The 22404-nt window shown below is 46.5% G+C and overlaps 4 protein-coding genes across 8 annotated transcripts; 2 read left to right on the top strand and 2 right to left on the bottom strand.

The window, feature by feature from the left end:
* Nucleotides 1-1787: 1787 nt before the first annotated feature.
* On the bottom strand, nucleotides 1788-2631 carry LOC118512873 (protein lethal(2)essential for life-like). The gene has a single exon (XM_036057966.1). It carries the CDS (start codon nucleotides 2480-2482, stop codon nucleotides 1862-1864), a length of 621 nt encoding a protein of 206 aa, XP_035913859.1. The 5' UTR covers nucleotides 2483-2631; the 3' UTR covers nucleotides 1788-1861.
* A 566-nt stretch (nucleotides 2632-3197) lies between these two features.
* Nucleotides 3198-12570, top strand: LOC118512865 (splicing factor 3B subunit 3). Of its 4 annotated transcripts, XM_036057951.1 has the most exons (16): nucleotides 3198-3357; nucleotides 3545-3880; nucleotides 4361-5536; nucleotides 6228-6535; nucleotides 6746-8737; nucleotides 8944-8998; nucleotides 9207-9265; nucleotides 9488-9547; nucleotides 9787-9850; nucleotides 10313-10360; nucleotides 10609-10731; nucleotides 10946-11097; nucleotides 11340-11392; nucleotides 11643-11710; nucleotides 11934-12035; nucleotides 12315-12570. In XM_036057951.1, exons 2-5 carry the CDS (start codon nucleotides 3655-3657, stop codon nucleotides 8687-8689), a joined length of 3654 nt encoding a protein of 1217 aa, XP_035913844.1. In that variant the 5' UTR covers nucleotides 3198-3357; nucleotides 3545-3654; the 3' UTR covers nucleotides 8690-8737; nucleotides 8944-8998; nucleotides 9207-9265; nucleotides 9488-9547; nucleotides 9787-9850; nucleotides 10313-10360; nucleotides 10609-10731; nucleotides 10946-11097; nucleotides 11340-11392; nucleotides 11643-11710; nucleotides 11934-12035; nucleotides 12315-12570. The 4 variants fall into 4 exon arrangements, with proteins under 4 accessions (XP_035913844.1, XP_035913842.1, XP_035913846.1 ...); XM_036057949.1 differs by lacking the exon at nucleotides 10313-10360; XM_036057952.1 differs by lacking the exons at nucleotides 3545-3880; nucleotides 10313-10360 and having other exon boundaries at nucleotides 3201-3357.
* Nucleotides 12571-13853: 1283 nt separating this feature from the next.
* LOC118512870 (transmembrane protein 11 homolog, mitochondrial) lies at nucleotides 13854-18279 on the bottom strand. 2 transcript variants are annotated; one of them, XM_036057960.1, is made up of 5 exons: nucleotides 18034-18279; nucleotides 16801-17149; nucleotides 16247-16467; nucleotides 16059-16174; nucleotides 13854-15977 (listed from the first exon to the last, which is right to left on the bottom strand). In XM_036057960.1, the coding sequence occupies exons 2-5, from the start codon at nucleotides 16842-16844 to the stop codon at nucleotides 15810-15812; spliced, it is 549 nt and encodes a 182-aa protein (XP_035913853.1). In that variant the 5' UTR covers nucleotides 16845-17149; nucleotides 18034-18279; the 3' UTR covers nucleotides 13854-15809. The 2 variants fall into 2 exon arrangements, with proteins under 2 accessions (XP_035913853.1, XP_035913854.1); XM_036057961.1 differs by lacking the exon at nucleotides 16801-17149 and having other exon boundaries at nucleotides 18034-18265.
* A 290-nt stretch (nucleotides 18280-18569) lies between these two features.
* On the top strand, nucleotides 18570-22197 carry LOC118512866 (rab5 GDP/GTP exchange factor). The gene is made up of 5 exons (XM_036057954.1): nucleotides 18570-19218; nucleotides 19403-19639; nucleotides 19727-20460; nucleotides 20537-20779; nucleotides 20894-22197. The coding sequence occupies exons 1-5, from the start codon at nucleotides 19059-19061 to the stop codon at nucleotides 21953-21955; spliced, it is 2436 nt and encodes an 811-aa protein (XP_035913847.1). The 5' UTR covers nucleotides 18570-19058; the 3' UTR covers nucleotides 21956-22197.
* Nucleotides 22198-22404: the final 207 nt, after the last annotated feature.

Genomic DNA, 22404 nt, shown 5'->3' with positions numbered 1-22404 from the left:
TCTATTTTTTTCTCTAATTTGTATAGATTAATGATTGCATCGGTGCCTGTGTTAAAGTTTGTAGCCATTTAAATAAATTCAATGTACCAATTTAACACCATTACAATGTATGATGCAGATTCAGTTGCGAGAGAACCCGCTGAGTCATTGGGCTTGGTCGTTGACCCGAATGAACAAGCAATGCAGTGATTAAAATTAACCAGGACCGCTTTCTAATTCGACCGATCGAAAATCGTACATGCTGCTTAGTGTTTAATTTTAATCTTCCAAAGTTAGTTTAGTTTTTTGTTTATCACGCTTGCGCAAACATTTTCAACAAAAAAATATCAAACATTTAACAAATTTACTCCAAATGTATCTTGCTATCACATACTCCTAATTTTGCATCTTATTTAGGGACTGGTCATGGGTGCCTAAATGAACAGATGACAAAGAAGGGACAGCCAGCATTTTAACCCAGCCTGGGCATGTTATTAAGAATTTTCTACTAAGTGACAATTACTATTGTCACTCAGTGTACTGCGTCCCGTCTCAAAGCCTTAAGTAATTAGCGTGATTCGATGGTATGGAATTTTCGAGAGCTTTGTGTCACATTACGGCTAGAGCGAATCCTCCGTTCCCTTTGAAAAGATATGGTACAGTGCACTAGTGATGGGAATAACCACTCAGTAGCGTGAGTTACATCAGAATGAATGTGTTATAATAGTGAGTTAAATGTTACGAAGCGTTTAATATTGAATAATGATTGAACTCTCCGTGCCAACTAGTCACTCACTCACTGCGTTTTAACTCACTCATGAGTTAAACAACTCATTGGTGATTTAACTCTCCGAGCCGACTACCCATTCGCTCACCTCGTTTTAACTCACTCACCTCGTTTAACTGGATTTATTTTCTAAATTGTAGTAAGTAATAAAAAACTAAACAAAAAAACTCACTTACCCATTACTTTGCTTTATTAGTCTTTTCAATATTTAGAAGAATTTTAGAAGAAATACTTACAGTAAAAAGTCTGTAAAATATACCTTTTTGGGTAACTCAGTTGAAAAAATCAGTGTCCGTGAGTGGGGGGGGGAGGCATCTATTCAGACTCTTGCCTGTTTTATACATGAAGGTATTTTTAACATGAACTTCATAAAGTAAATACATTTTTACCACGATCAAATCAAACATCTGCTGATCTGTATAAAACAGGAGTTTTGTAAATTTAAGTAACTGATCTCTTTCTTCTATCATAAAAAGTTTCTTTCCACTCCGCTCCTCGATGGTATTAAGACAGGAGCCATTGTCCTGCTTTAAATGTAAGCAACAGTCTCGGGTCCTCCTCTTCTTTCTAATCCACGTAATAATGTTTCATGACTTGTTTTTATCCGTAGCTGGATAGTCAGGTACACTGCGAAAGGGGGGGGGGGCTATCTGGTTGGGATTTGTGTTCCCGGATCATGCCGTATGAAGTCCCTTATAAGTGTGTTAAATATGTACTCGCTTTACACAATATCGAGTCTAACTTTATTTAAATTATCTGTTAAGAAAGAAGTTTACTGTGCTAAAATGACTTTAGGGATAGAGTGCGTAAGTTACCTAGCACAGCTATAGTAAAGTTATTTAATGCATATTTAACATCAATATCAGATTAATAACATAAATCTCTGTAACATACTTTTACTTACAATTGGACAATTACTTTACCTTTAAATTACAATATCATTAATTTCCAGACTGGCTCATAAATTTACTTAGTTCGGATATTTTTGGGAAATTTTTTGAATAAGTCACTGAAGTTTTAAGTGATTGATGATTAATTTATTACTCTTAATGCATATTTTATCTTTAGTGGTAGTGGTAATAGTAATTATCAGACTTATGGCTCCATCTTCTCTCCCTCCTTCTTGCCCTGTGCACTGTCCGAGGCCAACTTTTTCATCGGCTGTCCAGTTTGCGTGATCGGAATGGCTCGCTCCGGTTTCTTCTGCTCAATCTCCTTGCGGGGACACGTAATCGTGAGGATGCCGTCGGACGACAGCGAGGACACGATGTCGTTCTCGTTGTGCCCGTTCGGGAGCATGTAGCGTCGGACGAAGTGGCGCGAGATGTAGCCATGTTCGTCCTGCTTCTCCTCGTGCTTGCCCTCCACCACGACGCACTTGTCCACGTACTTCACCGAGATCTCTTCGGGCGAGAACTGTTGCACGTCCAGGTTGATCTGGAACTTGTCGCCCGTCACGTTCACCGTCGATCCGCTGTCCCGATTGGTGGCCACGCACGAGCTGTGCCACGGACGATTGTACCGGCTCGAAGGATGCAGACCGTGGTGGTGATGGCGCTGCTGGAGCCGACGATCGGGCACCGATGCGATCACGTTTAGAAGGTCATCCGCGGTTACACCGCCACCGAAGTGCTGGTCCAGCAGCCGGGAGTTCCACAGCGGACGATCGAACTCGTCGTCCCACCAGTTGCGGAAGAAAATCGGTACGATCGACATTTTCACTGCTTTTCACTGAAGGATTCCTTTTTCACTTTTCACTTTCACTCTTGACCGAATGTCCTTGCGTTGGGAGATCGCTTTGATGCGGAATAGTTCGCTGTAGTGCGTCGCTTTGACCGTTTCGCTTTGGCGCTGTTGGATTTGAACTGATGAACTCCGAGAGCTCTCTCCGCTGCTTATATACATCAAAGCACGCCTCTCGCAAACAGCCGGGAGAGCTCTCGAACGTCGTAGAAAGAGAGCAAGAGCGCGCCGAAGCCGGCCGATGAATATTCGAGAAACGTCGTACAGGGTGGATCAAAGGGTTTATGCGTGCGTTCTAGAAATGCTGGCATATTCTGGAAAAATCGACACTTTTCGAAGGAATGAATCATACACAATACTGTTTGATACTGCTACTAACTTATTTATTAGTTGTGTAAAATGTTGGAATTCACAGCTCATTTAACCTTTGAGTTCGTGGCAATAGTTCAATGCATTACCATAGCAAATTATTAGCATGGTGTTATATGGCAAGTGTTTTTCCCTAAAACAAAACTCAGTTTTGAATAAATCCTTATATTGAGCACATTTGGCTGATGTCTTCCAATTAAAAATACCATTTTTATTTTACAAAAATAATTTTAAACAAATAAAACCGATCCGATATGTCAAAAGCTGAAACGTCATCATTTGCTGCAGTCAATTGTGCAGCCTCTCGTATGTCATCTTCCGCCGTCTTCCTTTTTCAGAGCGAGTTCACGCTTCTGCCATTTTCTCTGCTGACTTCCTGCTGACGAACACTCTTGAACGCTTGGCTCCGAATACGCGTGTATTTTCTGTAGCCATGTAGTACGCCAGTTTGTACTGCTATTTGGATAATTCTCTGCACGGTAAGTTCGCCATGAATTTTACTCGGAATTACCGCTAACGAGCTGCTGTGGGTGGATTATTCTCATCCGACGGCAAGCGCACCCGTGAGCACAGCAGATGGAGGGGGTGATGCTCGCGGCATGTCGCACCTAACCTCAATCATAGCGGTTGTTACTGTAAAATGCTATCTTTCGACCCTCTTTGCAGGAGAGCCTTCCATTCCTTGCGTTCAGAGTAAAGCACCTAGCGCACACACACACACAGAGTTGTGAGGGAAGATAGAATTAGTGGCCTTTTTTGTACGGTTCGACGCCAAGATGTATCTGTACAACTTCATCTTACAACGCGCCACCGGCATCACGCACGCGGTGCACGGAAGCTTTGCCGGCACCAAGTTGCAGGAAATTTTGCTTGCCAAGGGCAAAGGGTTGGAGCTGGTACGGCCGGATCCGAACACGGGCAAGGTTCACACGTTGCTACAGACGGAAGTGTTCGGCGTCGTGCGCTCGTTGATGTCCTTCCGACTGACGGGCGGGTCGAAAGGTAGGTTAGCTTGTGGTTTGCCTGTTTAGTTCGTTCGATTAAATGCCATCCTCCCGGGCGTATTGGAATCCGCCCGGTTTGGCCAAAATATGGTTGATTTGCTCGTGTGCCCTTAATGCGCTAAATTAATTGTTGCGCGATGGGCATGCCTAATTTGGACTAGGCATTTTGGTCATTTTTTGACAGTTGGTGCGAAAGTGAGGTTAGGTTGGCTGTCAAACGAGGGGACAATAATTTTACGGCGTTTCTTGCTTCGGGTACACGTTTCCTGCCCCTAACCAGGGCATGGGTTAGTGTGCCAGAAAACTTTTGATGCGCCCATAGTAAGCAAGATCCGGACGCATGTCGCTTTTGAGGGAGCTGTACGAATCACACCTTGAATTGAAACTTGCGCTTACAAATGTCTCCAACTAAAACATGTTTCTTACCACATGCAAAACGAGGAATTAATGTTTGCTTCTCTCTACTGCTTCTTTACAGATTATGCCGTGATCGGCTCGGACTCGGGACGCATTGTGATTCTCGAGTACAATCCGGCTAAGAATCAGCTCGAAAAGGTACACCAGGAAACGTTCGGCAAATCGGGATGCCGGCGTATCGTGCCCGGCCAATATTTGGCGATCGATCCGAAGGGTCGCGCCGTTATGATCGGAGCGGTAGAGAAGCAGAAGCTTGTCTACATTCTGAACCGCGATTCCGAGGCCCGACTCACCATCTCATCCCCGCTGGAAGCGCACAAATCCAACACCCTCACCTACCACATGGTTGGCGTTGATGTCGGGTTTGAAAATCCTATGTTTGCCTGTCTGGAAATCGATTACGAGGAGGCCGATACAGATCCCACCGGTGAGGCGGCCACCAAGACGCAGCAAACGCTCACGTTCTACGAGCTCGACCTCGGACTGAACCACGTGGTGCGCAAATATTCGGAACCGCTCGAGGAGCACGCCAACTTTCTCATCTCGGTGCCGGGCGGCAACGATGGACCGTCCGGTGTGCTGATCTGCTCGGAGAACTATTTGACGTACAAAAACCTGGGCGACCAGCATGACATCCGCTGTCCGATTCCGCGCCGCCGTAACGATCTGGACGATCCCGAGCGGGGCATGATATTCATCTGCTCGGCCACGCATCGCACCAAATCGATGTACTTCTTTCTGGTGCAGACGGAGCAGGGCGATATCTTCAAGGTGACGCTCGAAACGGACGACGACGTGGTGTCGGAGATAAAGCTGAAGTACTTCGACACGGTACCACCGGCAACGGCCATGTGCGTGCTGAAGACGGGCTTCCTGTTTGTGGCGTGCGAGTTCGGCAACCACTATCTGTACCAAATCGCCCATCTTGGTGACGATGACGATGAGCCGGAGTTTAGTTCGGCGATGCCGCTCGAGGAGGGCGATACGTTCTTTTTCGCGCCGAGACAGCTGAAGAATTTGGTGATGGTGGACGACATTCCGTCGTACGCACCGATCCTTGGCTGTCAGGTGGCGGATTTGGCGAACGAAGACACACCGCAGCTGTACCTGGCGTGCGGTCGGGGACCCCGCTCCTCGATCCGAGTTCTTCGGCATGGGTTGGAGGTGTCGGAAATGGCCGTCTCGGAGCTGCCCGGTAATCCGAATGCTGTGTGGACCGTCAAGAAAAGAATCGATGGTAAGTGTGGATCATAGCAACACAGTGCATACTGGTGGTATCGTTTTAAATTTCCATTTTTAAGGGTTATAAGGGAGACATGATTTTCGAACTCATTCGCTACTCATTCGGTCTTGTGTAATGCGCGGCACATCTCATGTCCACCTGTGTTAGCCCTTAAAAGTGCTTAGCATTAAGGAAGTTGGTTGACGTATGATAATAATTCTAAAAGCTGGTGTTCGTCGATAAGCTAGTTTATCACAACTAACCACAGAGGCGGCATCGCAGTAATCGTGCCAAAACGTTACTGGTTTGCCACGGCCTGCTGGGTTAGGCTGTATAAATTCCCAACCATGAGTAGAAATTGCAATCACAAACACCAGTTTTCCTCTCATTTTCAGGCATTGTGTGAGAGAAGTGTGTTGGAAATGTGATCCTATCGTACAAACCACAAACACACACACTTTTAAAATGACCGTTGGCCAGTAGGTAAGAAAAGCGATACATTTATGATAGGAACACTGCAACCGAGCGTTACTACAAAAGCTAGGGCCGTGTAAATGTGAATCCACGACGTGTGTGTGTGTGGATTCGGAGAACAAATAGCTAGGCAACAATTCCTGTTTTGCACAAGTATCAATTTGTGCCTGCCCAACTGAATGAAGGATCTGGTGGATTGTTGTGCGTTTCCGTTCTGCTTTCTTTCTTCCAGACGAGTTCGATGCGTACATCATCGTATCGTTCGTGAACGCCACGCTGGTGCTGAGCATTGGCGATACGGTCGAGGAAGTGACGGACAGTGGCTTCCTCGGAACGACTCCCACCCTGTGCTGCAGTGCGCTCGGTGATGATGCGCTGGTGCAGGTCTACCCGGACGGCATTCGGCACATCCGGGCGGACAAGCGGGTGAACGAATGGAAAGCACCGGGCAAGAAGACGATCATGAAGTGTGCGGTTAATCAGCGGCAGGTCGTCATCGCCCTTTCCGGTGGTGAACTCGTCTACTTCGAAATGGATCCGGTAAGGACGCATTTATCGAACTTAAGCGTCCTCTGAAGGACTCTTTTTTTTAACTGATGATCTAATTGAAACCGAATAGCTTTGAAGAATGTATTTCAATGTGTCCTGCAGTTCTGACTCAACCCATTATTAATTATGCTTATTAAATATTGAACTCATCGTTACTAACCACTCCCTTTTCTCTCTCTCTCCCTCTCTTTCACTTTCTAGACCGGCCAACTGAACGAGTACACCGAGCGTAAGAAAATGCCCAGCGAAGTCATGTGCATGGCGCTCGGGTCGGTGCCCAGCGGTGAACAGCGGTCGTGGTTTTTGGCCGTCGGTTTGGCCGACAACACCGTACGCATCATATCGCTGGATCCGGCCGACTGTCTCTCGCCGCGCTCCATGCAAGCACTACCCTCTGCGGCCGAATCGCTCTGCATCGTCGAAATGGGCACGGTGGAAATGTCGGACGACGACGAAGGTGTGACCACCACTACCGGCTGCATTTATCTAAACATTGGCCTCACGAACGGGGTGCTGCTGCGTACGGTGCTGGATCCGGTATCGGGCGATCTGGCCGACACACGCACACGCTACCTCGGTTCACGGCCGGTCAAGCTGTTCCGCATACAGATGCAAGGTTCCGAGGCGGTCCTGGCAATGTCTAGCCGTTCCTGGCTGAGCTATTACTACCAGAACCGTTTCCATCTGACACCGCTCTCGTACGAAACGCTCGAGTACGCGTCCGGCTTCTCGAGCGAACAGTGCTCGGAAGGTATCGTCGCCATCTCGACCAACACGCTGCGCATTTTGGCACTCGAGAAGCTTGGTGCCGTTTTCAACCAAATCACCTTCCCGCTCGAGTACACGCCCAAGCGATTCGCGATCCATCACGAAACGGGCAAGCTGATCATCAGCGAAACCGACCACAACGCGTACACGGAGGAAACGAAAACCATCCGCAAAAAGCAGATGGCGGACGAGATGCGCGAAGCGGCCGGTGAGGATGAGCAGGAGCTGGCGAACGAAATGGCCGACGCGTTCATCAACGAGGTGCTGCCGGAGGACGTGTTTTCGTCGCCAAAGGCCGGCACGGGCATGTGGGCGTCGCAGATCCGTGTGATGGATCCGATCAACGGGCACACGTACTCGAAGGTGCAGCTGGCGCAGAACGAAGCCGTACTGTCGCTCGCCCTCGTACGCTTTGCCGTCGACCAGAAGTGGTATGTGGTGGCCGGCGTCGCGAAGGACTTACAAATCAACCCAAAAATCAGCAACGGTGGCTTCATCGACGTGTACAGGGTGGACAGCCAAACGCACCAGCTCGAGCACATGCACCGGACGGAGATTGATGATGCGCCCGGTGCGCTCGCCCCGTTCCAGGGCCGGCTGCTTGCCGGCATTGGCAAGGTGCTGCGCATTTACGATCTGGGCAAGAAGAAGCTGTTGCGCAAGTGCGAAAACAAACACATTCCCAACCAGATCGTAAACATTCAAGGCATGGGCCAGCGGGTGTACGTGTCGGACGTGCAGGAATCGGTGTACTGCATCAAGTACAAGCGTGCCGAGAACCAGCTCATCATCTTTGCCGATGACACCCACCCACGGTGGATTACATCGGCCACCCTGCTCGATTACGATACGATCGCGACCGGCGATAAGTTCGGTAACATCGCCATTCTGCGCCTGCCCCATTCCGTGTCGGACGATGTGGACGAGGATCCGACCGGCAATAAGGCGCTGTGGGATCGGGGCCTGCTGAACGGTGCCTCGCAGAAGGCGGAAAACATTTGCACCTTCCATCTGGGCGAGATCGTCATGTCGCTGCAGAAGGCCACGCTCATCCCGGGCGGTTCCGAGTCGGTCATCTATGCGACGATGAGCGGTACCGTCGGTGCGCTGGTACCGTTCACGAGCCGCGAAGACTTTGACTTTTTCCAGCATCTGGAGATGCACATGCGGAATGAAAATCCGCCCATGTGCGGGCGGGATCACTTGAGCTACCGGAGCTACTACTACCCGGTGAAGAATGTGATGGATGGCGATCTGTGCGAGCAGTTCACTTCGCTAGATCCGGCCAAGCAGAAGAGCATTGCGTCGGATCTGGGACGGACGCCGAGTGAGGTGGCCAAGAAGCTGGAGGACATACGGACGCGATATGCATTCTAATTCCTTATTCTCCGCGTGCGCCACAACTCTTCTATTCCTCCAACTAACGTAAGTTTTGATTTCCTTACTCCCTGTACGATAAGAAGTTTACCATGGCTTTGTATGATGAATTGCACCTTATGACCTTTGGACACTTCTGAATATCGATTGATTATATATTCCTTAACACTGAGCATTCGCTTGCGTACGACATCCCGAGGATGTTCCCTGTCATTTTACTGTCTCATTTAAAAATTGTTATTGTTTTATTTCAGATTGAACCCCGATATCGTCCTGTGGGCGGTCTACTATATCATCCTACTTCAAATGGTAAGTTTGCTCATCGAATTGTTGTTCCTTTTTATATTGTCTCTCACAACACTGCAATGATGATTTTACCAATATGACCTTTGGACACCAAAGAACAATTGCTGTTTACCAACTTCGTTTCCTGACAACCTCTCCACTTTTGTGCCCATCCAACTTTTGGGAAAGATAAGGGATAAATACATTCAAGTTTTTTTTCTATTCTTTTTAGGTTTGTCCCTGTTGTGCATATAGCGTTTGAGCGTCGCCCTCCGTCCCCTATTTACGTAGGTAAGTTATGCGCCTGTTCAGCTTTTTTTTAAGGCCGACACTGAGTGCATTTACAACGTAATTAATGCCTCAAAATGATGATTTAATACTCTTTGGACACCTCAAAGAATATATCTTTGGTTACGACGTATGAGGATACCCTGAAACAATTTTCACATATACTTGATGAAAACTTCACATACATTTTAAGATTTTTCATTAGGTTTTTTTTTTATTTTCCAGATAAACGCATTGGACTTGTGGTGTGATGAGAACACTTGGATACCTATACTTTAAAAATGGGTAAGTTTTTATTTTATGAAGCGTTAGGCGGTAGCCTTACGACAATTTTTATTTGAATTTTACTCCTATTTATGCTTCAAAATGATGATTGAATACTCTTTGGACACCTCAAAGAATATATCTTTGGTTACGACGTATGAGGATACCCTGAACAATTTTTTTATATATATTTATTGAAAACTCCACGTATATTTTAGGGACTTTTTTAAGGATGTTTTTTTGTTGTTGCTATTTTCCAGTTAAACGCATTAAACTAAACTGTGGAGTGATGACGAGATCTGGCCACTTACATTGCAGAAATGGGTAAGTTTTTTATGAAGTATTAAGCCCTAAGCTACATGATACGTGATGCCAAAAAGGCTTTCGATTAAAAGGCGAATTTTTTACGTCAAAAACATCTCGGCTCATCTACCGGCGTTTTTTTTAGAGCAATTCGTACTATCGCTCTCTTCAACCGAAATCTAACTACCATGGCAACGCATAGCAAATGACAGAGAGCGAAATCTTTCCGAGATTTCAGCTCGAGGAGGCGAAATCTTTTTGGCATCTCGCATCATGTAGCCTGGCTTTTAGAAATCATTTCTTGAAGGCGCTGAATTTATATAATTTACGCTACAAAATGATGATTAAACACTCTTTGGACACCTCAAAGAATATATTTTTGGTTACGACACATGAGGATACCCTGAAAAAATATTCAAGTGTAATTGTTGAACACTTCACATACTTATTAGAATTTTCATAAGCCTTCTTTTTATATTCCAGAAAAACGAACTAAACCGTGGAGGTAGTGACGACAACTTTTTTAAATGGGTAAGTTTTTCCATTAAATATTTAGATATTTTTAAGATTAAGGCCACTTGATTTTATTGTATAAATTGTGCTATAATTTATGCTACAAAATGATGATTTAATACTCTTTGGACACCTCAAAGAATATTACTTTGGTTACGACGTATGAGGATACCCTGAAACAATTTTCATTATTGTGTGTGTGTTAAATGAGCTCTTATTGTACATTTCCACTAATTTTGATTACATTTTTTTCCTCTTTTAAATAGATTACCCTTTCATTTTCTCTACACTTCACTGTGTGCTGGGGGGATTTGTGTGCGCATCTGTCTTCTGGAGAAAAGTGCAAGAGAGCGCATCTTGACTGATTTTAAACTTGTATTGAACGAAAGGTAAGACTTGGTCAACCGCACTAGCATATTTATGCTACACTTTTTTTATACAACCATTCTGCTTGATGATATTTACATATTAGCAAGATAGACTTTTGAATTCTATTGAAATAAACTACTGTAATACTGAAAGCTGCATCATCATAACGAAAACTCTTTATTGACAATGGCATTACTAAATCATTGGGTTTTTCTCCACTTTCCTTTTCTCCAGCTAATAACATCGCTCATGCTGCTGTGCGTGCTACCCCGTACGGCTATATCTGTCCAAACTGACTGTTTTATTAGAGAATGTGTCTACCAAATGTGTCAGCCAGTATCCTTGGGGGTGGCGGTCTGTTCTAAAATGAATGCCAGTATTTATAGGTACGTATTCGATCAACTTTCTGATAGCACTGTGCTTGTCGATTAGCTGCGTTTTCCATTCCACACCCGTGATGGTTTAATTTAATATACTCCGACGCCTTATTATGCTCAAGGTTAGAATGAAATAACAACACTGCTGATATTGTATGGAAGAAAAGTGGAAGGAAGTGTTTTTTCACTGCTTTGTGCTAAAGCAACAAGTGACATTGATTCACTTACTGTTGCTCTTATTTCATTTCCAGATAAGCTCACTGAACAATCGGAACGGAACGGGCAGACTAGATGTTAGCAATGGGTAAGTTAAATCACGCTGAAGAATAATTACAATTCCTACCTCTTAAGTCACAGCATCCAAACCCCCTTTCGAATTTTGCCCTGATGAAACATAGCATATGCGCAAGATAGACAATGAATTAACATTGATTTAACAAACGAATCTGACCCCTTTTCTTCAACCAATCACTTTTTCCCAACATTTGTTAATTTGTATTAACGAAGCATTTTTTTATTCTCATTTCCATTTCGTTGCTGTTCGTTTTTCACAGTACGACGGATCACACTCAGTACTTGCAGTGGAACACTGGCAGCAAATCTAAGGCACACTCAAGCAAATGTAAGTATTTCACCTGCATTACTTTGTCATTAGTTCTGCCCCCAAGACACTTACCGTGATGTTATCCTTTAATATACGCTAATACAGCCTTATGCTCGGCGAAAGAATGATTAAAATGTATCAACGACTGATAAATGATTTAAATCTATAAAGCTGTTCGCAATGTTGCACCGCAGGAGAGAGCAAACACACCTTCAATAAGTTCTTTTTCTTTTTATTTCAGTTTTTCTTCATACCTTCATACTGTGTGAGAGGTCTTTTCTGGTTAGGGGCATCTGGTAGAAAGTGTTCTTCTAAATCCGGCGGCGGATAAGAAGTTGAAGAGGTAAGGCGAGGTACACTCATGTTTTATTATATTCTTCTGGCCTTTGCTCCGCTGTAGAGAGTAGGTGAAGGAAGCAGAGAAATGCTTCCCTCTCCTCTGTAAATGATGATTTATAAAATATAGATAAGTTCGGATCAATGAACATTTTTTTATGTCATGATATTTCTGTATTAAACTGACCTTTCAACAACACTGTTTCTTCACCCACAAAAGGCAGGCAGATGAAATCAATTTTTTAATTTCGTTTTCTATCTCCAATTTCGTTTTTTTTTTTTACAGATATCATATAACTCCTTTACATAGGTGCCGCCGGTCCTCTCGCTAGCTTAGAGGTGTATTTGTGATTACAAAACCCAATAAGAAAGGTGTAGTGCAGAAGGAAGGCCTAGGCCAGAAGGATGATTGATTGGGGGGGGGGGGGACACAGCTTTATAATTAAGTATTTAGTGTAGTGGTGTGGTGCAACGTCTCTCATTTCGATTTATAAAATATATTTCCATCGTTCTGGAGTAGGAACGCCAAGTAACGAATAAATAATGAAGTGTTTTCTGGTGTGTTCAAAACGAAAAGAATTGAGAAAATAAGAAGAGGAGGGGTTTATGCTTCACTCGGTCGTGGTGCAATAGTATTGAGATTATTGTCATTGTGGTGGTAGGTTCTCCGTTGTCCTTCCACAAATACGGGACGCGTCCAATTCCCTCCATCGCGACAGGCCTGTTTTGTACAGTGAAACTTCTCCAGGATGGTCTAGTAGTAGTAGTATCCTTGCATGTGGTGGTGTACCTCGGGGCAGCTGTTTTACTGGCGGTGATGATTTTTGACCATATAGCAAAGGTGATGGCTACACTACTCTAAGTGCCTTAAGGACACTCGGTCCCCGCCACTCCTTACATGACAAGGGGGGGGGGGCCCCTTCGACGACAAGACTTCTTTGGCAGATGAGGCGTCCTCCTGGACGACGAATACGGTCCTATTCGGCTACGAACTAATATCAGATATTAGATATTGGTTGGATGACGAGGCCGTCGGGTAAAAGAGGATCGTTGGTAGAGTAAAAGAGGTGTGTTGGGTCAAGTAGCTCTTTTTAAAGAGGAGAGCTCCGCACTCACAGAGGGGGAGGGGGGGGGGGTAGAGGTTGGAGAGTGCAAAGAGGCCAAAGAGTGCGGGGCTACCTTTTTGAAATCTCAGAACCCTCATTTTATTGAAGTGAAGCCTCCCGGAAGCTCACTACCCAACACCAGGTGAACCAGGATCTATATCCCTTAGGCGATTGAGGATCTTCCTGGAAAAATGTTTTTCGGAAAAGGAACTGTTAGTGTCCCGGCAGGACCGGAGTTCAAATCCCATCCAGACCGCCTCTCCCTACGCAGGACTGACTACTTTGCTACAGGTAAAATCAACTCACATAAAACCCAGAAATGGCAGGTCGAGACCTTTCGAGGTTGTAGTGCCAAGGAAGAAGTGTCCCGGAAACAACTACCTATTTCGGTCACTGTTAATTTTGACCACTGCAAGATAAAGATAGGCTTGATCGAACGACTTCAAGGATCATGCTACTCTGAACATCATACGAGCGTATATTTGTACTTCTTAGCTCAGATTCGTAGACTCTTCTGTAAGCATTTCCGCAATTAGAGGGCTTCAAAAACGAGTATATGCCCTAACTAAGTAGTCCTCTCTAGAGCCAGGCTTCCAAGTGAAAGTGACAGCCCAAACTGTTCCGGCATCTTCTGTATCCACTGGCTCCAGCTATACATACAAGCACATTTGAACTAGTCATCATCAAAAAACGCTACCATCCACAATCTCCTCACGTTGTCCGGTTCGTGTCTTTCGTCTTTTTTTTATTGAAAACTAAACTTTTTAACCATTTCTCATACGGCTCTAACTTACAGTCGTCGCTATGTACAGCATGAGAATAACGCTATGTTACAACAGTTGCGCTCGCTAAATTACCTTCGCTCCATTCCTCTATTCATCGTCCCTCTCTTTTAACCTTTCGTTCGAGTTGTGTGTGTGTGTGTGTTTTTCACACACACGCTTATGTTCAACAATTCCTTCTCACTCACTCACTCACACCTTCAACAAGCTCTATTGCTCCTTTACATCTCTAGAACGTGCACATTTTCTTGCGACGGTTGTATGTGGGAAACGATTACTACTACTCCAGTCCCTTCCCCGGTTATTGTCCTCTCGAGAGTGTGGAGGAAAACCCGCCGCTTTGTCTTCTTGTGTGTGTGTGTGTTTGCTGCTGGCCAAATGGAAGGAGGATCTTATACGCACACTTGTCGCTGCGAGTACTGGCACTCTGAAGTGCGATGTGACTAAAATGCCGCCGCTAACGAGCTTTCAGGGTGCCACAAACTGTGGGTGGAAACAACGAACGGCAAACTTAATCAAAAAAATAGAAACTTAAAATGCACTTAAAATGCATTTTCTTAATCGCTCATGCAATAACAATTCGTTCCATTCGCTTGTACGCATTTTCACCGATTCTTTCCATCTTACTCCAAACAACACACCAGCGCTTCTTTGCCTTCTTTTTTTCTCTCTCTCTCTCTCGCTCTCTCTATGTTTTGTGTGCTGTAAAACAATTGTCGTTTGCGTCCGGGGTAATACTAATTACTATTTGGCTCCCTTTTCCCTTATCATCTTAAATGCGCAGCTACTACTACGGAAATTGCTTCCTACTCTTATACACACGACTCTACACCTTTTAATCGTGCGCGCGTGTGTGTATGTGCAAACCTTTCACTTCTAATCAGCCTTTTTCCTGTTTTCTTCTTTTCCTTTCCTCACAGTCGTCACAATAAAAGCGTCTTCTGTTTTTGGGATTACTTTGCCCTATTAAACGTTCCTAAACGCCTTTCGCTTCTTTGCTTTGAGTTTTTAAAGCAACCGAAAAGATGTTTGAGATATAAACAAGAACTAAAAAAAAGGATTTAAAAACAAACAGGAGAGAACAAACAGCAGCAGTTAACATCCAAACGATACTAATTCCAAATTTTCTTTACACAGTTCTTCGCCCATATTACGGTCAGCCTGAAAATTGCTTAATAGAACAACTTTCTTCGTGTTCAGAAGTTGGTTCACACTTAGACCCCGTGTCTGCTGAGGTCCATACTGACGTTAATCGATGCGGGTTGATAGCACGATTATTGCTAACAAATTGTAGATGACCGGACTTGACGATAAATGGCTGGCTCTGGCCCGCCGATATTACAACACAGTTATTGAACAGAAAAGAGTGAAAATGCAAGTGTTTTGTTACTCTCTCTCTCTCTCTCTCGCTTTCTCTCTCAACATAAACAAACCTGATTGACGGTTCGTTTCCTAGCAACAGCGCATCATGGTAGCGCACCACGACGATGATCTATGATCGAACCTTCATCTTCTTCTAAGGTCTAACCCTTCTGGCAAGAAGAGCAAATCGAGATTATCAAGTGATATCGGTAGGAAGAGGATAGCCTGCAGCATTACACATAATATCAGTCACAAGCCTCGCCCCAGTAGCAGTGCCCTCTCGGTGCCTTGTCCGCGTTAATTAATTATCCTTTTCTTTTCCCTTGTTTTTCCCAGTGCTTACTATTTTGAGCAACCCCGCGGAAGAACATCACGCGTTCGGGCTGGGTTGGATGCTTTCTTCCTTCCCACACGTTGTTCCCTTCTGGCTGCATAAGGCAGTGATTTTACGATTATCCAACCTAGGATCGCTGTGGTGCACAGTGGGTGTGTGTGGGTTTTAGCTTGCAGAAGGATTTGGTTTGGCGCGCTCTACTTTAGTGCCCTGTACACGGTCCACACGCACACGGATGCTGCCAGGGTGGTCATTATTCGGTGGCTGTAGGTGGCGAACCGGTTCCCGGTGTGTACCAGTACCACCGGCGAGGATGCACCTTCCGGGACGGGGATTTTCATGAGGTTTCTCTGTTTTCGCTCCACCTAACAAGCATCCAAGTACAATAAGCGTTAATAAGAACACACCCATACGGCTCTTGTGCCGCCTAAAAACGCCCAGCTTACCTGATACTCCACACACGGATCGCAGGTCCAGCAGATGGCGTACAGGCTGGTGCAGAACATCGACACGGCACAGAAGGAAGCACTGTAGATGGTGAGCTTTTCCCTCCAGATGAGACCTACGGCGGCAAAGGGCGGAGTGAAAATGTATCCCTTTTTCCTCTCCAAACTGCGTCCCAACTACTACTCACTAACTGCTATCGATGCGGCACTACTGATTAGGGAGGTTTTGTGCAGACAGTTGCCGACCGCGATCCACCGTTCCGTTTCCTCGCCGAGCCGTGTCGGTTCGATGACGATGAAGCGCACCTTATCGAACAGTGCCTTGTTAAGGTCGGACTGGAACATTTCGTGTGCATTCTCACCCTCGTACACCTCGCGGATTACTCGCACGGTTGGAGATATCAGCTCGCTGCAATTGTGGTGGCGAAGCAAAAGAAAGTGCGCGTTAGTAAGGCGAGCTGCTTTCGGTTAAACCTTTATCGGAATGCTATAGGAATAAATATTTTTAAAAGCGGGAATTTACAGCAGTTTTTAGGAGGCTACCAAATAATGCTTTCAACGTGTTAGTAAAGTCGGTTATAATATACAGTTTATAATATATAGTATAATATGGAGTTTATAAATATACATAAGCTTCAGAGGTTCTACAACTACGGATTATCAACCAACACCTCTAAATTCTAATAAACAACACTAAAGCTGTTTACTACCACTCGCTCTAATACACAACATCAAAACTCACTCGATGGGACTTAATCGTTTAGTTTCGACCGCTAGCTCGGACATGACGCTTTCTCGCACTCAAAAGCCGGTCCGTGCCGTGCTTTTGCTTCCGAGGATCCTTACTACGCGACTGGTGAGCACTTCTGCTGCCAAATGAGCTACAGTTGTTCCAACGGATCGGTGCTTTCCGATCACTAATTTGACTCCGCCGTTGACCACTGCACGCTCGTGTTCCGTGATTTGTGCGTGCACTGCGCGCGATTACTATGGTCAAGGAATCGCTAAACACGGACAGGGGCTGCGTTTTGGCGTGTTTCGGTGTAACCCGGCGGCCGTGTGTGGTTAGTGCATTCGAATTAGGTCAAGTTCTGCACACCCGTGGTCAAACGCAAACAATGTGATGGTGATGGGGGTTTGGTGGCGTGCGTTAGGGAAGTAAAATGGACAAAACAGAGAGAGTTAGTAGGAAGTTACGGATAGAAATAATTTCAATTAAATTAACGATTGCTGAACAACCTCCTCAAACATGAGCAAAAGACTCGCGCTGGACTGCCTATGTCTTGTCTGCCGGCATTGGCAAAAATAGAACTTAAAAATAGAATCGCATACACGAAGGCCTAGCTAACAAAACCGGACTTGCGAAAATAGATATTCCCTTAACCGATCGGTAATGCAATTGGTATAGGGCCATAATAAGCCAATTTAAATTGAACCTTTCTTCAGAGGCTGCTGCTGGCTGGTTGATCCACTGAAGCATGGTTTTTGTAATGGTGAGAAGGTGAGAGATGCTGCTCAAGTTCAAGGTCAATTTTCTCACTCCGCGGCTACTGTGATGCGGTGGGGTCGGTGTCCGTTTTTGCTGGAAAGAGCCATCGAACGGAAGAGTACGTGTTTTTCTTCCTACGATAAAGGTGACGCTTTTCCCCACAGGAAAACCATTCCAATAGTGCGTACGGGTACTTCATCCAGATACGGACACCAGCGCGCGGTGAACATATTTGCGAATTCCACTCTCTCACGCCTGTCGCCGTCGTCGCGACCCGGAGGAGTTTGATTATGTAAAGGGAGTCGTCCTATTCCCAGGTACCGACGGAAGGGGCGAGAGCATTCCGAAGGGGAAGCGAGAAAGTGCTCACCCTGCTCACTGTGTTCACCACCGGATGCGAAGCGAAAATGCAAAACCCGGCAAAAGAAAAACGGCCTTTGGCGTTACGTTACGCTGGATGGGTGCATCATCATCATCCCGATTTACCTTTCACTGCTGCTGTCTGTTTCGCTGGACATTTTTCCGATGCATGCACTGTCTTGCTACCACCGCGCTTAGATACTGCCTACACTACACACCGTCAGCCAACGCCGTGTTTTTCTTGCGGATTCTGCACGTATATTCCTCCTTCCTTTTCAAACGACTAGAATAATCCGAGATATTTTTTTATCACACTCGCTCCCGCACGCTGGCTGTCAGCTGCAGCCTGCTGTCAGAGCTAACGTCTCGATTTGAATGACAGCTCGTTACGTGATACAGTGCGTTACAAACGTAATGCTGAAGCGTTACCGAAGGTGAGAAAATTGGTTAACATACAGTTTGATTGGCTTTTGTAGTGCTAATCGGGTACAATTCTGATCTGGCCGGAAGCACCTTTTAGTTTTCATTCCAATTAATGACAAAATAGCGAATTATTCAGAACTGCAAATAACATGCATATGCGTAACGCTTTCAAAGCTTTCAACCTCACCACATCAACGCACCGCCGTGTGTGGATGTGGGGGAATTTCCCGTATTGACAGTTCCACACAACAATAACAAGTCATAGCAAACAGTGGAGTGGACGTACGGGTAAAATTCCAAAAACAAACTGAGCAAAAATTCTTCCATATGGCCACCCGTCACGGCCATAATCTGTAATCTGTTGTGCGGTACTGTAGTCATGTGCGTCGTCGGAACACGATCTCTACAGGAGGAATAGGTGCGAAAAGCGCCCTCGCTCAATCCACTGTACCAAGAGGAAGCACCAGCGGCGGTGGATCAGTAGTAGTACGCCCGTGTTGCACGGAACCCGTTTCATCATAATTATATCGCCAACAGTCGAACCGACGACGGCATTCCTTTCGCACGACGTGTTGTGCAATCGCATATCTGTTGCAGCTTAGAAGGAGAAACAACCGGAATGTGATGTGGCGCCACCGATTTGCGTACGGAACGTCGATTTAAGTTTCCCCGTAGTACCCCTCGCCCGATTGCCACAGAAGTGACCGCTTCCGGAAGTGCACGACACGATGGATAAGGTGGAAAAGATATTCTCCATCAAAACGCCCCGCATCAAGCAGAAGGATTTGAAGTGCAGGAATGGATGCGGGTTTTATGGGAACGCGCAATGGAACGGGCTGTGCTCGAAGTGTTATCGCGAACGGTCACAGAAGGAGCGGCACACGAAGCGTAAGTAGAGGGCGGAACTGGTGGGCGGTGTTGTGTGTTGCAGAAGCCATCCAAACCATCCGCCTGTACGAAGCGGGGCGGTTATCGGAGAAAGCATGCAAACATTGTTATGTTTCGTGCATGCATGCGAAGCGTACAACGATAAAGCGTGTAATGCCCTGTTTTGTTTCTTTCCTTCCGTCAGCATTTCGACTGTCGAAGAGTAACGATCAGTCACAGCAGGCTGCTCGCGAATCGCTGCAAATAGCTGGCGCAGATCAGCCGACCGCTTCCAATAGCAAGCACACGCACCATCAACACCAACACCAGCAGCAGCAATCGTTGCACTCGAAGCTAATCCCCAAATTGTCGGGCGATCGGGATGAGAAGAAGAAAAAGTTAAATTTAATAGAGCTAATTAAAAAATCCACCCCGGGACGAGGTAATTCATCGCTATGGAGACAGCTAGCAGGATCGTAGTAGATGCTTACTAACGGGAATGCTTTTGACGCCTCTTTTCTCTTTGCAGATTCGGACAAATCGCGCCATCACAGTAGGCAACCGGTGGAAAAGCTTGAGCAGGAGTACATCGATGCGCTGAAAGCGCTCAAGATCGAGGATGCGGCCAAACAGGAGCTGAAATACTTCATACACATGCTGGACCAGCAGATACGCAAAAAGTACACCACGGTTAGCGTGGACGAGCTGTCGGAGCTGGTGCAGAACGGGTACACCAAGTTCCGCGACTACATGCACATGGAAAACTCCAAGTTTGCCGGCGCGACGGAGGATGTGCGCGAGCAGGTGCTGGATTTTTTCGAACGCTGCATTATGACGAAAAACCACAAGTATCTGTTTTCACCGCCGTCGACCGAGGACGAGGACAACGATTCGTACATTCACAAGCGCATCCGGCAGCTGAACTGGATTACGGCCGACCATCTGATGTGCAGCATCGACGAGGTGAACTCGGAGGTGCGCGAGCTGGCGTACACGGCCATCACCGAGCTGGCATCGGTGGATTCGTTCCTGTCGCCGCAGGAAAAGCTCGACTGCATCGTGCGGTGCTGCAGGCACATCTTTAGCTTCCTGAAGAAATCGGTCGAAGGGCCGGCCAGTGCGGACGATTTCCTGCCCGCGCTGATATTTGTGGTGCTGAAATCGAACCCGGTGCGGCTGCACAGCAACATCAACTTTATCACGCGGTTCAGCAACGCGTCGCGGCTGATGAGCGGCGAGGGAGGCTACTGCTTCACAAATTTGGTACGTTTTTGCTTCATTTTCTGGCGATGGATTTTCTGTTACTGATTTTTGTTTTCCGTTTTTTTGTTTTTTGCAGTGCTGTGCAATTTCGTTCATCGAGAACATTACGGCCGAATCGCTCTCGCTGACGCAGGCCGAGTTTGATAGTTTTATGTCGGGCGAGCACGAGGGCACTTCGGCGTGGGAAAGTGCGCTGATTGCGTGCGAAAGCCTGCACCAGATATCGGAAAACATGAAGGTGATGAAAACGATTGGCTCGAAAAAGAACGAGCTGTACAATGGGATCATTACGCTGAACGAGGAAATCGAAACGTTTGGGGTAAGTTGGTCCCAAGTAATAGGGCGTAGTGGCTCGATTTTTGCACAATTTATCGCAAAGTTAGAAATGAATTTTAAACCCACCCTCTTTTTATCGCCCCTTTGTATTCCGTAGCAAGAAATCCGACAAACGGTCGCGGAGGTGCTTGAACGTACGCCGCTTGTACTGCAGCCCTGCAAAACTCCGGCCCGCGTCGTCGCCCTAAGACAGCAGTACATGTCCTCCACGACAGCATCCGCGTACGTGGACGCAGCATCGGTACCACCGCCACAACCATCACAGCCGGTTGGCGAAGGTCACTTTACCTCAAACCTGCTAGCCGTCAGCAAGACGGTCAACATCGAGTCTGCCAACAGCAAACCAAAGAAAGCGACCGGCGATGCTGATGGCACGGTCGCCCACACATCCAATCCACTCGCGTCCGGTGGACCGTCGACCGGTGCAGTAGTCGACCAGCTGGTCCAGAGCCTCTCCAACACGCTAGCAACGCCGCTCGTATCGGTCGATGCCGGTCCATCCGACCCGGTCGCACCAGCGTCACCATTCTACGGTCTAAGTGCGAGCAATTCGGCCGACCTCCTGTCGGCTTCGCCCTCCTTCGACTACAACAACATCTTCGACGCGCAATCGCTGGACGGGTTAGCCACACCGGACGATCTGGCGACGGATTTCATCCGTGGCATACGCAACATCAACTACGATTTTGATTTTTCCGATCACAGCGGTGACAACAGTACGGCGGAAGAGTTTGATCCGCGCGCAACGTTTAAACCGATCCCGACCGTTCCCGGTCAGCCGACGAAACCACCCATCTCGCCGTTCGATCTGGAAGAGTTTGATCCGCTGTTGCAGAAAAGTCCCGATGGCAGTGTACGGCGGCCTGCCGAACCATTGTTACCGCTACCGTTACAACCATCGTCGGCCGCTGCTACCGGTGGCAGCGGGAGTTTGCTAGACGATTCACCCGGTTCGCTGATGTTGGAATCGCCGCTGAAGCCAACGGTGGCCGACTTTCATGGACTGTCATTGCACGGGTGCAACATTCCGACGATCACATGTGCTACGGGCGTGCTGCATCCACCGGCGGGGAGTGGTAGCCACAGTGGTGTTGGACAGAACGGCCCCAAAGCGATGGGTGGCGATCGGAATGCTAACAATGACACTAGTTTAATCTAGACTCGGATGCAAACGGAAATTGGAAATGGACACACACACACACACGCAGACAACACGCAAAGACAACACGGGCAGTTGAGACGGAGAATAGTGACTTGTTATTGTATATTTAGTAGCGGCGGAGAAGAAAATGGAACAAAACTTGTTTGTTATTTGTTTAGTACAAGAGAAAGAGAGAGAGAGAGAGACAGGGAGAAGAAGAAAAAATATAAATACACTTATTTGCTAATTCAATCGATAAATTACGAGGTTATCGTTTAGTGTGCTTTTACTTCCAACTTTGGCACTAAAACCTCGGATGGTGTTGGGTCTATCGTTTCTACCTTCTTTTTCTTTTTTGAGCCGTATAGTTAGTAGAGCCACATACACTCTACCAGTGAATGACGAATTTTGTGCAACGGGCTATTGGGCTGAATAAATCATGAGAACGGCACCGGACGATCTACCTC

This window comes from Anopheles stephensi, chromosome 3 (assembly GCF_013141755.1).
Source record: "Anopheles stephensi strain Indian chromosome 3, UCI_ANSTEP_V1.0, whole genome shotgun sequence".
NCBI classification, from domain to species: domain Eukaryota; kingdom Metazoa; phylum Arthropoda; class Insecta; order Diptera; family Culicidae; genus Anopheles; species Anopheles stephensi.
This window is presented reverse-complemented; position numbering and strand designations above follow the sequence as displayed.